At 44.0% G+C, this 16,143-nt stretch overlaps 1 protein-coding gene across 1 annotated transcript in view; it reads right to left on the reverse strand.

Annotated features, from left to right (window-relative positions):
- Positions 1–3,580: 3,580 nt before the first annotated feature.
- LOC108786875 (sarcolemmal membrane-associated protein-like) overlaps positions 3,581–16,143 on the reverse strand; it is a gene marked incomplete at its 3' end in the record, with an annotated part of 62,344 nt that continues 49,781 nt past the window's right edge. The window contains exons 2-3 of the mRNA XM_018556268.1: positions 10,139–10,286; positions 3,581–3,653 (exon numbers count right to left, since the gene is read on the reverse strand). Coding sequence (XP_018411770.1) covers positions 3,581–3,653; positions 10,139–10,286 — 221 coding nt within the window. The remainder of the gene's footprint in view (positions 3,654–10,138; positions 10,287–16,143) is intronic.

Consider the following 16,143-nt stretch of genomic DNA (forward strand, 5'->3'; position numbering starts at 1 on the left):
TTGTCACTCAAAGCCAAGCACCACAAAACACCCAAGACAAGGAATCCCATTCATTTCTATGTGCCCTGTCCACACCCAAGTCTTTTGTCGCACAAAGAAAAAGCCTTCGTGCCTTCCAAAACGCCTGTTGTAGGACAAAGTACATGAGCTACTTTTTGCCAGATTACAGCGCTTTTTGGTCCCATAGACTTCAATGGGAATCTTCGTGCGACCAAACGCTCAGGTGTAAACAGGGGCCATAGACATGAATGGGATTCCTTGCCTAGAGCTTTTGTTGCGCTCAAGACAAGCGAATGGGTTTGATGTCTTGAGCGTTTTGTTGCACTTAGATTGAGTGTGAATGGAGCCTTATATTCTGGATATCAACTCTGGTTTAAAAATCAGTGCTGTATATGTGGCGACCCTAAACACTGACAGCGGTGTCATTGTGGAAAGGAGGAGAGATGCTTTGACAAAAAAATGCACCTGTTTCTTTTAAATGTTAGATTAAAGGAGAACTATGGGGTCAGTGTTTTTCCACATAGTTCTCCTTAGGGTAACGGGAGGACACAAACTAGCGTCCTCCCGGTACCCTAAGCTCAGTATACCGCGAGCTACAGCTCGCGGTATACTGAGACACCGCACCTGGAGCAGATCCTGACGTAGATGACGGGATCCGCCCAGCTGCGTGAGTGACAGCTGGCTCTGCCTATCTAGAGGCAGAGCCAGCTGTACCCGCCCCCTCCCCCGTCCGTTCCGCCAGTCAGCGCTGGCAGATCGGAGCGGGGAGAGGGGAATCCAGCCCCTCCCCCTGTCACGGCAGAGAGCCGTGACAGGATCGAGAGGTGAGGGAACCCGGTATGTTTTCCCTCACCTCCCGATCTACTGAGCCGACCTGTGACAGTCTCATTGTCGCAGGTCGGCTTAGAACTATGAGGTGAGTGGAAATCACTCATCTCATAGTTCTCCTTTAAGGGTGTTTTGTGTTTCATTGCACTATTATACATTAACAAGTTCCAGTAATTCTCTAGGCATGTGATGTAAGAGTATTCTTGAGAAATTCCAGGTAATTTTTTTTTCTTATCACACTCTGGTAGTGTAAAGATGCCAGTAAAGTTGCAATCAGTAAAATAGTTGAATATCATGTCATAATAAAACAGATATGTGCAGAACTTGTAATCTGCGACATCACTTCTTTCTGTAGTACTGAAGCAATTACTCGTAATGGTGATTTGTTTTACAAGAGGCACAGCAATCACCTCCATTGCCCCGAACCGCTGCTACAACACTCCCAGTCTTTGAAGTGACAATCATTAGTACTTGCACTGTATATTGTCATTAGATAATGCTGCTGGCAATTCTATAGCTAGCTTAGAAAGTAGCAACATAACAGTCACCAAGCCACAAAATTACTGCTATAAAATCGCTTGTGTGACATGACCCTTAGCCTACCTCATGTGGACCCAAAAACAAAAAAGGTTCAAATTTCACCTGGTACTTCCTGACCCAGGGTGACAACACTCACTATACTGCATCTATGGAGAAGCAGCGTTGTCACCCTAGGACAGAATTCAGCATATGACTATAGGACATTGCCCACACTCCTCTTCTCTATAGCGGGACATGTTGTGTAGTCTACAGAGTAAAGCCTCTTTTCACACGAGTGGTCCGATCGGGTTAGTTTTTCAAGCAGACCTGATGGGAAGCCCAATACAAGTCTATGAGGCAGCCAGGCTTAAACGGATGGGTGTCCGTTTACACCCAGTTACCCCCGACTCCAGGCCTGGTCACAAAAAACAAAACTGAATAGAGTTACATTTCCCCTGGCCTGATTGTGTCGGATCCGGCACAATCTGATGTAAACGCACACGTCTGTTTACATCCGACTACCCATAGACCGACAAGGAGTCCGGCAGTTTAAGATCTTTCCTCCAATGCAAGATAAAGGGGGAAAAATAAATGCATGGACACGGATGTCACATCGGTGAAATCTGATCTGTACTGCTCCTACCAGGAGGAAGTCCATGCATGGATCCGCTTTTGATCAGCCTGTGTGAAAGGGTCCTAACCAGGGAACTATGCTGACTGATAACAGTGCAACACGAGAATAAAGCACAAGTTAGCAGCTGACAATGGGAAACTCAAATGGTGTTTTTTGCACCTAACACATAACAAAGCACTCTGAATTGCATATTTAATAGACCAAAAGAAAGCAAAATAAGAAAAGTTAACTGTTAGGGTTCTTATACACTTTAAGGTAAATGAGGGATTGAGAACACATTCTCTTCGCTCCTTTGGCACATTATAACTAGCGGTGCACCCAATCAACTGAATCAAACCGAAACAGAAAGAAAAAAAAATTGTCAGGCGGAAACGAAAACATTTTTTTTTTCTAACCTTAAGATTATTAATTTTATATTTTATTTTTAATGTTACTGTCGGGGTCTCTGGGGAAATATCAGAGGTTTAAATAGACCTCTGATATTTCCCATTTGAAATAGAAAAAGAGATTGAGTCTTAAATCTCTTATTCTGCAGCCCGTTATGAATGGACCGGAAGCCTCTATATTGAGTGCTCCTGTCCATTCATAACCTGTGTATGTAGTTAGTATGAGTTACTATGCCTACAATAATGAATGAACAGGAAGTGATGCAGACTATCCAATCTACATGTAACCACCACAGCCCTTGCTACAATCCCCCATGCTACATGTAGGGCTCATTCAGTTTTATGCTATATTAGCTTTAACTGTAGTAACACATACATGACGACTGCTATCAGTTCAGTTACCGATTTTATAATTACCTGTACATAATTGCGTAATTTTCCCTGCGATAGGAAATCAGGCAAGATTATATATATTTATAACTCCAAAGAGCATCACAGATGCAAAACCTAAGCCGCTAAGGAATAAATAATCGCCGGCAAATGAGGAAATGCCGCTCTCGGGGAAATAAAATCATTAGCAGCGGAGGTGTAGAAGAACATGTGCTGTTGTCTCTCTTCCAATCTGTCAGCTTTATTAGAGGACGTTTGCTGACTTTTAACAACGCTACAAAACAAGCCATCCTCTATCTTAGGATATTCTTGATTTCACAAAACATTCTAGGAAAAGAAGGACTTGGCAACAATAACATTTCACTAGTTTTTCTTCTTTTTTTTTATTAGATGCCCAGGGGCTAGTCTTGTGCTTGCATAAACAATAAGGATTCCATTTAAAGTCAAACCAGGTCGTCTGAATATTCGTTCAGATGTATGCTGGTAGCCATGTTCTTTAAAAGAGACACTGTCACTTTGCACATTCAGGGCAAAAGGACACAAAACACAATCACCTAAAGCATTATGAAATAAAATGCTTGAAACCGAAGCGGATAATGACGTGCCTTGCACAAACGCCGTCAGTGTCGCCCAATTCAGGATGTAATTTCTTGCCCGATTGGTTGCTAAGGGCAGAACAAAAGGTCCTGATGAGAGCAGCACAGACAGTTCTTGTCAGAGACATTGTAATCAGCCTGTGCCTCTGTAAAGATATATTGGCATCATGTACAAAAAAACGTCAAATTTACTCTTCAATATCGAGACAGAAAAGTAAGGTACTTACTCTGACCGTCGTCTGGTTTCCAGTCCATCTGGCAAAAAAAGCTTTACTGTGGACACTATACAGCCGTGAGTCACTAAGAGGAAGGAAACAAGGTACAGATTAGCATTACCAATAACTTGTTGGGCAAACACAACTGTTAATTATCTTCCCTTTCACACCAAGGGGTTTGTACACATGAGGTGGTATTGCATAACGAACTACAGACAACAACGCAGCTTCAAGTATATCGCATATTTGTTTATGGATAGATTAAGGAATTATAGCTATGTATATATAGAGATATGGATAAAGTCAGGAAGGGTTAAAAATAGAGAAGCACCAATACTAGTATCGGTACCGAATGTTTCGGCGAGTACTCGTCCAAATGCACCAGAACGTCGGATCAGGGAGATCTCCCCCTGACCGGAAGTGCTGAGGGAGCATGGAGTTGGCTTCCTGCCCGCCTCCCTGACTGGCTAGGAAGTCGGCTTCACTTGTTGCTAGGCAGCCTGGCTTCCTGACAGATCAAAACGGGATTCCTGGGCAATCAGGAAGCCGGGCAGTGGGTCATGATCCGTTGCCCGGCTTCCTGATAATCAGGACACACGGCACCAGTAGCGGTATCGGTGCATCCCTAGTTAAAAACATTCAGGTTATTTTTTGCAGTGTCTGTCCTGTTGGGGAGATATCACTTTACTTCCTCTATCCTGGAAAAGACGAAAAAGAACATGAAAGGAAATCTCACTAAAGCTATAAATTCCCATCTTAGACAGTTGTCACCAGATCATTTTTGCCCAATTAAGCAATTTACTGTCACCTTTTGCTGGTGACGACTTGAAAATGTTCGATCTCCTCTTACTTAAGCTGGCCATACACTAGATTTTCAAATGAAAGATCTTTCATTACCAACAAAAGTTCTTTCTTTGCCACCCGATATTGCCATCAGAGACGTAACAAATGTCAAACTAAATTTTATTTTAACAGTCAATTTTGGAATGAATGGATTTCCCTGAATGAAAACCAAATTTGCCGTCAGAATTTCGTTCATTCGAGAAAATTTTTTCGATCCTGCTTCGACTTTTTTTTATCACTATGGTCGAAATCGATCATCAGTTTGACCCCATCAACTAATAGAAAGTCAAAATAAAGATCTTTCGAAAATCTACTAGCGTATGGCCACCTTAACTGCCTGAGTGACGAGAGCCACCAGCACAAGCAAAACAGTAAGGCCCCATTCACACTAAAATCACAAGGCAATCGCGAGAGCCTGTTGCCTTGCGATTGTAGCTTCCGATTGCGGTGCCATCCGATCCATTGCATTGCTATTTTTAAGCTTGAGGGTTTTTTTCTGCTTGTTTTGGTCACTTTTGACATGTCTTGAGTTCACATTATTCACCAATGTTTGTGATGTGATGCGCTAGCACATGTTTTTGCAACGTTCTGCTTAAAAGTATACCATTCTTTTTTTTTTTTTTTTTAAGCGCAATGGACAGCAACGCAACGGCATAAACTGTCCCATTCATACAATTCAGTTTTCGTTGTCCTTGAGTTACCATTTGTTGAAAAATGGATCGTAAAGCAACGGATTCAACGTGAATGGGGACTAAATCTCCCCGGGACACGTTAAAGCTACCAACCCAAGCTATTTGTGCAGTTTCGTTATAATGACACACCTCCTGAAGAGGCTACTGTTGCTATCCAAAATAAGCATAAAAGCCTGCAACCTCTCTGCAGGCAGCTATCTCAATTGCTCGGGGCTCCAAAACAACAACAACTCTGCATTTTCCAGAATTCTATGCCAAGTCATTGAGGAACTTTAAACCTAAAACCGCTTCACTGCTGATGTAGTCCATTTTCACCGCTCCCCAGACTGCTATAATAAAAAGGTAATTTTTTTTTACATGCTGCTGTTCTTTTGAATTTACATTAAGTTTCTACACTCAATGATTGTTGAAACAACATCCAAGGAAAAGGCAGATCTAAAATAGTCAAATGACATAAACCTGTGCTTGTATCAGGAAAAATGTTTTATCCATCTGCGGTACTGTACTAGCAACCAATGAAAATGCAGCAGTCATTGACCAGATATTAGTAAACGAAGTGACACTAAACTCTGGAGTTAAATCTTAAAACTGCATTCAAGTACCTTAAAAGAGAACTATGGGGAAAGTGTTTGTCCCCATAGTTCTTTTTAGGGTCACGGAAGAACATATACTAACCTCCTCCCGTGACCCAAAGCTCAGTATATCGCCGCGATATACTGAGAGCACAGCAGTTGGGACGGATCCCAGCAATACTGTCGTGATCCACCCAGCTGCATGAGTGACAGCTGGCTCTGCCTATCTAGAGGCAGTCAGCTATGCCCGACCCCTCCCCCGTTCGTTCCTCCACTAGTTATATGCTCTGGCCCAGTCTACCCTTTGTAAGTGCATGTTATTTAAATTGTATTCATTAAAACATTGCGTATCTGCACTGCCCCACGTCCAGTCCGGTCGACTCTCTACGCTGCTGGGCCCTGCGACTTTTGCCCATCTCCCGGTCCAGTCCTCCCAGTCAATGTGCGGCGCGAAACCCCAGCTTCTAGCCCTGGGGCAGTAGAACTGCCTACGCCGGAAAGGAGGAGGAGGAGATAAAGAACCGGACAGGCACTGCCATGGACAGCTAACTGCAGGTCCCCAGCAGGCTGCCAGGGTCCCCACAAGCGCGGGAACTCGGACGGCGACTGCAGTTTGAAGATGTAAAACTTTTGAATTTACATTAAGTTTCTACACTCAATGATTGTTGAAACAACATCCAAGGAAAAGGCAGATCTAAAATAGTCAAATGACATAAACCTGTGCTTGTATCAGGAAAAATGTTTTATCCATCTGCGGTACTGTACTAGCAACCAATGAAAATGCAGCAGTCATTGACCAGATATTAGTAAACGAAGTGACACTAAACTCTGGAGTTAAATCTTAAAACTGCATTCAAGTACCTTAAAAGAGAACTATGGGGAAAGTGTTTGTCCCCATAGTTCTTTTTAGGGTCACGGAAGAACATATACTAACCTCCTCCCGTGACCCAAAGCTCAGTATATCGCCGCGATATACTGAGAGCACAGCAGTTGGGACGGATCCCAGCAATACTGTCGTGATCCACCCAGCTGCATGAGTGACAGCTGGCTCTGCCTATCTAGAGGCAGTCAGCTATGCCCGACCCCTCCCCCGTTCGTTCCTCCACTAGTTATATGCTCTGGCCCAGTCTACCCTTTGTAAGTGCATGTTATTTAAATTGTATTCATTAAAACATTGCGTATCTGCACTGCCCCACGTCCAGTCCGGTCGACTCTCTACGCTGCTGGGCCCTGCGACTTTTGCCCATCTCCCGGTCCAGTCCTCCCAGTCAATGTGCGGCGCGAAACCCCAGCTTCTAGCCCTGGGGCAGTAGAACTGCCTACGCCGGAAAGGAGGAGGAGGAGATAAAGAACCGGACAGGCACTGCCATGGACAGCTAACTGCAGGTCCCCAGCAGGCTGCCAGGGTCCCCACAAGCGCGGGAACTCGGACGGCGACTGCAGTTTGAAGATGTAAAGGGCCGGTATCGGCCTTAAGAATCGGGGCATTTTCACGAGTACAAGTACTCGTGAAAATGCCTGGTATCGGCCCCAATACCGATACTAGTATCGGTATCGGGACATCCCTAGTTTACATCACAGGTGTACTTAGAGGTGCTGGGAGTGGTTTACAGCACTTTGAAAAGCTTGCTTAAACTTTCCTCGCTCACTCATTCATATTAATATATTCCTAAATTACCATGACTTAAATAAAACCACATGGCGTGCACCAAATACCATTGCAAACGCAGACATTACCAAACAAAATTAGCAGTGACATCATCACTGTGCTGCGCAGAGCTGTAGGAGGAGCAAGAAGGCACCACCCACTACAGACTGCCTAAGAAAACTACAAGAGGGGGCGGAGACAAGACCAGTCATGCTGCATAAGAATATAGAGCAGCCATGACTGGTCTTTATTACAGGAAGCTCCTGCACAGCGTTAAAGAATTATACTGAATCACTGAACAGATCTGAACAAAATACTCAATGCACACCAAATATACACATTCCTTTTACTGTATTTTATTTGTTTATCCCAAAGTTCAGCTTTAGGAAAATAAACAAAAAGCCGTTAGGTAAGGTCCCAGCAAATGTGTATACATGTTCTGTCAGATGAGCGACAAATTTAAAACTCTTTTACTGTATGACTTTTAGTTCCGCCAGAGATCAGTCATGTTAGCATAGTAAGGGATTTTTAGGACAGAGCAGGTGCAGACCAGATCACTGACTGCCTCACATACGATGCCTCAGGCTGCTGGGATTCTATTACAGAGACTGTAGTAAAAGCTCAGATTACCTTAGAGTGTACAATAACTTATCACCTCCATGCTGGGAAGAGAGCTTCATAGTGTCAGTTATATCAACCCTGTAACCTGACCACTTACAAGCAGGCTGGACACACAAGAGGACCTCCCGATCGGTACTGGTTGTAGGGCTTTCAAGGAAAACTAGGCAGCGGATGGTAACCCTCCTGAAAATATGCTACACGAGTATAATTTCTGATGTTACACTGAACAGTAACAATTTCACTATTTACCACCTCCTGAAAGAGAAGAGTAGCAATGCAAGCCATATACTAAGTGATTCTATGAAAAGCTAAACCAGATTTCCATAACAAAAAGGAATGAATCTACCACCAACAGGTCCCATCAAAACCTGTAGCATCTCATTATCTGGCAGAGCAAATATTTGACACTTGCAGGCATCATAAGATCCAGCAACTACAATAACGGCACAGTCTACCACCCAATCCACACAAACTCTGTGAAAAACACAGCTTTCCAACATGGAGCACACGTATTCATTCCACCTGCTTCTCACAATGCCATGCATGATGCCTGGGAGTCTTGCCACCAGACATAAGCACAGCAGGGTGAATGGGTAGAGGAAGCATGCATGGCCATAAGAAAATATTCATTTCAAATAGTCACTAGTCACATTGTATTTTGGAGGTAGATAAGGTGTGACCACAGTTTAGCAGAGGACAAATCCCCTTCATATCAGCAACAAACCTGCTTGTGTCCAGTGACTACAGGCCGGCCATAATAGTGCATCGGCTGAAAACTTTTAGAATGAGTTCCAAATGTCAATAAGGTAAACATGCAAGGTTCTCAAAGAAGATGCACCGATACAATTGTTTCCAGATCGAGTACGAGGTCCCATACTTTTCCTCAAGTACTCGCCGATACCGGTTTTTCGGTATCGGCAAACCAAACAGATATCCTGTACCGATATTTTTTTCCCCCGATACCGAGTGATAACCCACCGCCCGGCTTCCTGACTGGAAAGGAAGCCAGCTCCAAGCTTCCTCGGCACTGCTGGTCACAGGGAGATCTCCCTGACCCGGAAGTTCCTGTATCGGAGGTAAGTATCGCAGCATTTGGGCGAGTAGGAGTACTCGCCCAAACACCCGGTATCAGCGCATCCCTACCAATTACCGTTTTTTCTAAAACAGACTAATTATTTAGGATAGTGGTGAAGTGCCAGATCCCGGTCACATACGTGACCACTGTGATCATGGTAGTTCTGCCACTGACTCCAAGCTGTAGAGGGACTACAAATCCCATCAATACAGGATTGTACAGTAATGGGGAATTATAACCGGCTATAGGGACTACAAACCACTACACAATCTGTAATTTGACCTCAAACATCTCTGCAGACTTCTTTGCGAGGCAGTGAGCCTATTGCATGAGTGGAGGATGAAGATCCTGAGACATCCTGCCTACAGACTATATATGGTCCCCACTATTGCAGGGTTTTTAAAGATGAAATTTCAAGTACAGTAAATCTAAGGCTACAGCTGGGATGCGATAGTCCATACAACCATTTACCTGTAATTTGACCTCAACATCTCTGCAGCCTTCTGTGTGAAGCATCGAGCCTAATGCATAGGTAAAGGATGAGGATATTGGGACTTCATACAAATTACTACAAACCTACAAATTCCTGTGACAGGAATCCAAAATCTCCCGTTTAGATGTGGCCGCCGTCACCCATTCACATTAATTACCAGATGACAGTGACCGCACCTGTAAGCAGCAATCCGCATGCAATACAATTACAAACGGTTTGGAATAAATCAGTGACCCTGGATGCATCCATCTCATCACATACGATTACACATGGACTACCGCTTATAGATGTGGCCATAGTCACCCAGTCATTAACTTGTATATGTGACGGCAGCCACGTCAAAACGGGAAATTTTGACTTTCTGCCACAGGAATTTCTGCCACATCTTGGGGTTCCTGTGCAGGTATCCCAAATTGCATAGTGTGAATGTACCCTAAGGGACAGGGTAGAATCAGCCAGCAATATGCATAGCCTCGGTTTTGTTTGTTTTTTTAAATACAAAAAGGGACAAAGGGCTAAGGCTTTCTGTTACATACCCAAAACTACAGAGAAATACTTGGTTTTAAATTCCAAGTAGGATCCATTACACACTGCGTAGTCCATTACGAGCAGCAATAATCACATACCTTTTCTGGTGTTCTCCGTTACGTCAACCCCAAACTGAATAATGTCACCCGAAAGGATCTCACATGGCGGGCTTTCCTCAGACCCTCGACTCAATCTCTGGCTGTTGATGAAGGTACCATTACTACTTTTAGTGTCTTGAAGGTAGAACTGCAAGAGAATAAAAACAGACGACATTTATGAACTGACCAAGCAGATAACTTTAGTAACAAAGGAGTCCTTCAAAATGGACTGCAACTAAAACAAACCATTTTTAAATGGAGAGTTAAAGTTAATTAGTATAATCTCCTATAAGCTTTAACATGTTCATTAAAAAAATGCCTATATTTATAAATCCACAGCTTTCATTAAATTATTACCCAGTGATACCGTCACAAAGCACTTCCTGCGATAGGCACAGAGTATCGTCGCCCTGTCTCCCAATAGCTTTCTTTAGTTGTCACCCTCACTTCCTATCGAGATAACAGGGGCCTTAATAGCGCATAATGCCCGAGGAATGATACACAGTTGTAACTATCTTGAGTACATCCATTAGGACAGTAGGGGTTGGAAAGAGGCAGCAGGAGATCAGCAGTGCTTATATACAAATATGGATGACAAAGTAGGTAAATATTGTATTTTATTAAAGGAGAATTATGAGGCGAGTAATTTTCACTCAGCCTCATAATCTGAGGCAACCTGTGACAATGAAACTGTCACAGGTCGGCTCAGTAGATCGGGAAGTGAGCCAACACATACCGGCGCTCGCTCACTTCTCGATCTAGCCCTGCAGAGAGCCGTGACTGTCACTCACGGCTCCCTGCAGGGATTTCCCCCCCTTCCCTGTCCGATCCTCCAGCGCTAATTGGCGGAACAGACGGGGGAGGGGGCGGGTACAGCTGGCTCTGCCTCTAGATAGGCAGAGCCAGCTGTCACTCATGCAGCTGGGTGGATCCCAGACAGAATTGTCGGGATCCATTCCGGCTGCGGCGTCTCAGTATACCGCGAGCTGTGGCTCGCGGTATACTGAGCTTTGGGTGACAGGAGGATGCTAGTTTGTGTCCTCCCGTTACCCTTAGGAGAACTATGGGGAAAAGCCCTAACCCCATAGTTCTCCTTTAAAGAAAAACATGCAACTTGATTTAACTCAGAGCAACAAGATTTGATAAATTTAGAGACGCTGGATTAATGCAACATACTTCCAGTTGCTAATTAAATATAATGTATTTTACACACTATCCCTCTCTTATTTTAAAATAATGTTATCCCTGTGCAGCTTCTGTGTCATTGTTTGTACACATTCTGGTTAACAAAACTAGCAGGTCAATAATTCATGCATTTAGCCATTATTATTATGTACATAGAAGTTTGCCTGGAGGTTATATCATTAAAGATACACTGATCCTTTGCCCATTGAAGGCAAAGTGACAGGATGTACACAAAACATAGCCCCACCCCTACCTGCCCCAATGGTGATCAAGCATAGACAGGAGTCTAATATCATGGTAACCCCCTTGATGCTTGGGCCTGGTGATTGACTGCCCAAGCACGTCAGCAGTTTGACATTGGGAGGTCACAAGTACACCCGTAACAAGAAACCCTAAATGGGCAAAGTGACATCGTCTCTTTAATCTGCCCATAGATGCCAAAGGGCACTGAGGTAAAAGTGCAAGATCTGACCGCCAATATATGTTTTTGATATTCATTCCATAATCATTCTCCCATTCCATATCAATAATCAGTCCATATCATTCTATCTCCCACCTCGGACTGCCTTTAAGCGATCCCCAAAGACTCATCTCTTCAGGGAAGCCTATCCCACCTCAACCTAACCACTGAACTATCACATTCTCAAACAATACAATCCAAAAGGGAGGGCATGTGTGGGGATGCAAGCCCTCAGGGGCAGGGCACTCCTTAACATCTTGTCTTGAATTGTATTGTAATGCCTTCCTTATATTGTAAAGCGCTGCACAAACAGTTGGCGCTATATAAATCCCGTATAATCCCTTAAGACTCATCTCTTCAGGGAAGCCTATCCCACCTCACCCTAACCACTGAACAATCACTTTCTCAAACAATCATCCCCACGCAGCTACCTCCTCATGTATCACTTGCCCCTCCCTTTTAGATTGTGGGCCCTCCTTACCATCTTGTCTTAAATTGTATTGTGACTGTAATGTCTTCCTTATATTGTTAAGCGCTGTGCAAAGCGCTTTGAACACTCAGGGCTCAACAACATTGCTAAGACATTAAATAATCACTGAACCAGAGCAACCAATTAGTTGTCTAGTTAGACACTACAAGGCAATGACTGATTCATTTCCATGGTTAGGAGTAAATCTGCACATTTTGCAATGCATCATTTGATACAGTTGCAAGCTGCAGGGCTTTGATGAAGAGCTAGAAACCATATTGGTGTAAGGAACACTAAGTGGCTGTAAACAGATTTAATTCCAGCCAGTGAATACATATTTCATAGCTCCAGTGCAGTGATGAAGTTGGATCACAGCAAATCCTAAACCCAATCCCCTGCGTAGTTGACAGCTGTCATCCGAGGTCAGTGTGCCCCTTGCATTCAGCTCTGTTTTGCTTGGTTTTGGCTCTTGGAAAGGACATCACCAATCACATGTCATAAGGTTTCCAGTTACTTTCTCAGAACTTGCTTAACATTTCAACCATCACCACTCATTACTGAATTATAGATGCAAGAGAACCCTCTGCAAAAATAAAAGAACTCTACTTTAACTTGTAACATTACATCTGTAATGGCATGTCATCTTACATATCAGCTCATTCCCAAAGCCACGGTCCACTCATGGTTGGTGAGCACTGGTATAGTATTTAGGAGAAGTGTTTTATATTTAGAGCTCAGTGCACAGCACAGAGAAGCACAGCTAATAGAAGCCAGCCTGATTGCCTAATGCTTCACAGACTAGAAATAAACTGCACAAAGTCCAATTATGAAGCATGTAGTGCCAAAACTTTGTTTCTCTTAAGTTTTAGACGGTGTGAGAAAGGGTCAAAGCCCACCAGGTTATTCTTTGTTGTCAATGTTCTGTTGAGGGGATTTTTCATCACCTATTGTAAAAAAAAAAAAAGAAAAGCAACAGGAAGGAAAAGGAAATCTCCCCAGTTTGTTCTGATGTTGACCTTCCATCCACGGGACAAAAAAGGAGGGACTACTCTCTCCAATCATTCTGAGCCTGATGAAGGGGACCCTGTGTGGCCCCGAAAGTGCTTATTTTCGTATGGCAATAGTCGTGCAATAAATTGACTTTTGCTAATCTCACCGAATACTGGTGTGCTGGTGACATTTCTAACAATTTACTCTCTCCAGTGGGACACAATTTTTTTTTATGGTTCGTGGGGGTCTTTGTTTCATCCATAGTGAGAAGGAAAATCAGAGCAGGATGAAAAACTTTGTTTCTCATGTGAACAAAAAACGACTTCTAACAGGGAATGTGAAATTGCAAAGCCTAATGTGCTGGGCACAAAAGAAACCTGTTAAATACGCCCGGGATTGCATTCAAGTAGCAGGTCTGGATGAAATTTTTAAAAAGGCAAAACTTTTTTCTCTTCAATTCACCTTTGGGGCACAGGAATACATTTCCTAATATAAACGAGCTACTACCTGCTATCTGTTGACAGCCCAGAGCCACGTTGCAGCTAGGGAGGATCGCAAAAATATTGTCAGGATCACACCGCTGCCTGATTGACAGCTGGCGCCACCTCTATAGAATCACAGAAAGCTGTGCCTGCCCCCTGCTCTGTCTGTACTGCCAATGAGCACTAGACCAAAAGAGAGGGGAGTGGGGAATACCTGCAGGGAGCGGTGACTGACAGCCACTACTCCAAGCAGGGAGGGGACCATGAGCAATCAGCGGTTACATGATCGCTTAGCAATCAGTATGAAGAGCCGGCTTGTGACAGCTGCAATGTCCCACACTGGCTCCAAGTATTGGCAAGAATACATTTTGCTCTCCCAATCCTTCCTTTTAGGGTTTTCAAATAATTTTTTTTTTTACTTCACGGTGGCAAGATCGAATGCTTGGACAAATGTGTCAAACAAATATTCAAAAGGAAATTCTAAAAGGTGCCCATACACCTTACGATTATCGTACGATAATCGTATGCGATCGAATTTTCGAATGACAATCGTATGTGTGCATTGCAGTGCCCGAACCGACATTACTGTACAAATCGTACGACTTTTGACCGTCAAGCATGTTTGAAAACTTTGCTCGATCGTAAGGTTGCTGGCGTTTCCGTCCGTCAAAAGTCGTACGATATACACTGCTCATGAGCGAACGAAAATACGACAAATCAATTACCGCATTTCGTCCAGGTGCTTTTCGTTAATTACGGCTAAATTAATCTTGCGATCATCGGGGCAGGATGGGGCTGCCGTACGAAAATCGTACGACTATTCGATCGGACGAAACGTTGCGTTCGATAATCGTAAGGTGTATGGGCACCTTTACAGTGTATGGTCAGCTTAACCCTTCCCCAACCCACCTGAAGAATATACTATTTGTGCCAGAAACACATTCTTTATTACAATATCAAGAAACCCTTCAATTCCAAGGATGGAGAAAAAGCGATGGTTACAAGTATCATCACACAAACCTGTTTATGAGAAGCAGCAGCTATACAAATACTCCTTCAACACAGAACTTTGGAAATGTCTGGCATCATTCACACAAACAGACCCATGTGTTAGCAGCCCCACCATGCGACAGGTAGGTCCTCCTAATCAGATGGAGCTTCTTTGCCACTTTTGCCTTGTGTAGGACAGACCACTGAAATGAATGCAGATGCATGACAAAAACACCAAAAAACGGGTAGTGTGTTAAGGTGGTGTGAAGGGGGGCTTTCTCAAAGAAGCTCAGCTCAAGCTGGTCATACGGTCATACGTTCTAGTATTTTATTTTTGTTCAACCAGATTCCTCCACCAATGTTTATGAGCCTTGATCGAGGAATCTCCTGCCATCTTCATTGCCTGTCTGCTCTGTTCAATCAAAGATCGTTCTACTGGCTCTTTGATCAGCTGATCGAGGGATGCCAGCACCCACTGTGTGCGAATTTCAGATGTTTTTAGATGATTCGTATAGTGCGTGGCCAGCTTGTCTCCACTCTGCCCTCTCAGAGCTCCTGCTCCGTGTTTACATTTGAGATTAGTAGGTTGCTGAGTCACTGCTGGAAGGGAGAGCAGGGTGAGCGAAGCAGATGATCCTGACTTCTGCCAAGTTTCCCCAAAACAACGCATCTAAATGACTGCCCCTTGCCAAATGGCTCCATTTAAACACTGCCAAGAAGGACACTGCAGAATGGTTACCTGAATGCTGAACGGAAAGTGGACCCTGTCTGCCCAGAACCTTCTTGTAAGGATGCCAGCAGATTTCGGCTGGTTACATACGTTACAATCTCCTTTAATCTTAATTAGGGATTTGTACATCTGTTTTAATATATATATTTATAAAAACAAAATGATACAAGTGCAGTGGCGTCACAAGGGGGGTGCGGCCCGCACCCGGGGTGACACTATTACTCAGTCATTTTGGCGTCACCCCCCTCAGAAAAGTCGGGTGCTCGGTCATGGACCGAATGCCCAACAGTATCAGGAGAGAGGAGGGGACGCGGCGGCATATCTTATCCCTCCGGGTGACTGTGCCCTCCTCTCATCACCAAGATGGCCGCCGGCAGGTATCAGAATACTGCCGCGCGTGCGCGATGACGTCATCACGCACGCGGGGGGTGACACCCGGTTACCGTTCCGGGTGTCTCCCAGCCTCGGGACGCCCCTGCATAAGTGATACACCAATACCAGTTTTGCAATTTCATGTACTGATACTTGCCCAAGTACTCACAGATACAAGTACGGATACATTTTTGTTTATAGTCATGTGACAGATTTTTTTAAAACGATACAGACTAATGATATCAGGACAGTGTTGGAGTGCCAGGGCCCGGTCCCAGCTGCAACCCTGAAAATGGCAAGTATCGGCACTGGTATCTGGACATCCCT

This window comes from Nanorana parkeri, unplaced genomic scaffold (genome assembly GCF_000935625.1).
Source record: "Nanorana parkeri isolate BGI_ZX_2015 unplaced genomic scaffold, ASM93562v1 scaffold231, whole genome shotgun sequence".
Classification (NCBI taxonomy): domain Eukaryota; kingdom Metazoa; phylum Chordata; class Amphibia; order Anura; family Dicroglossidae; genus Nanorana; species Nanorana parkeri.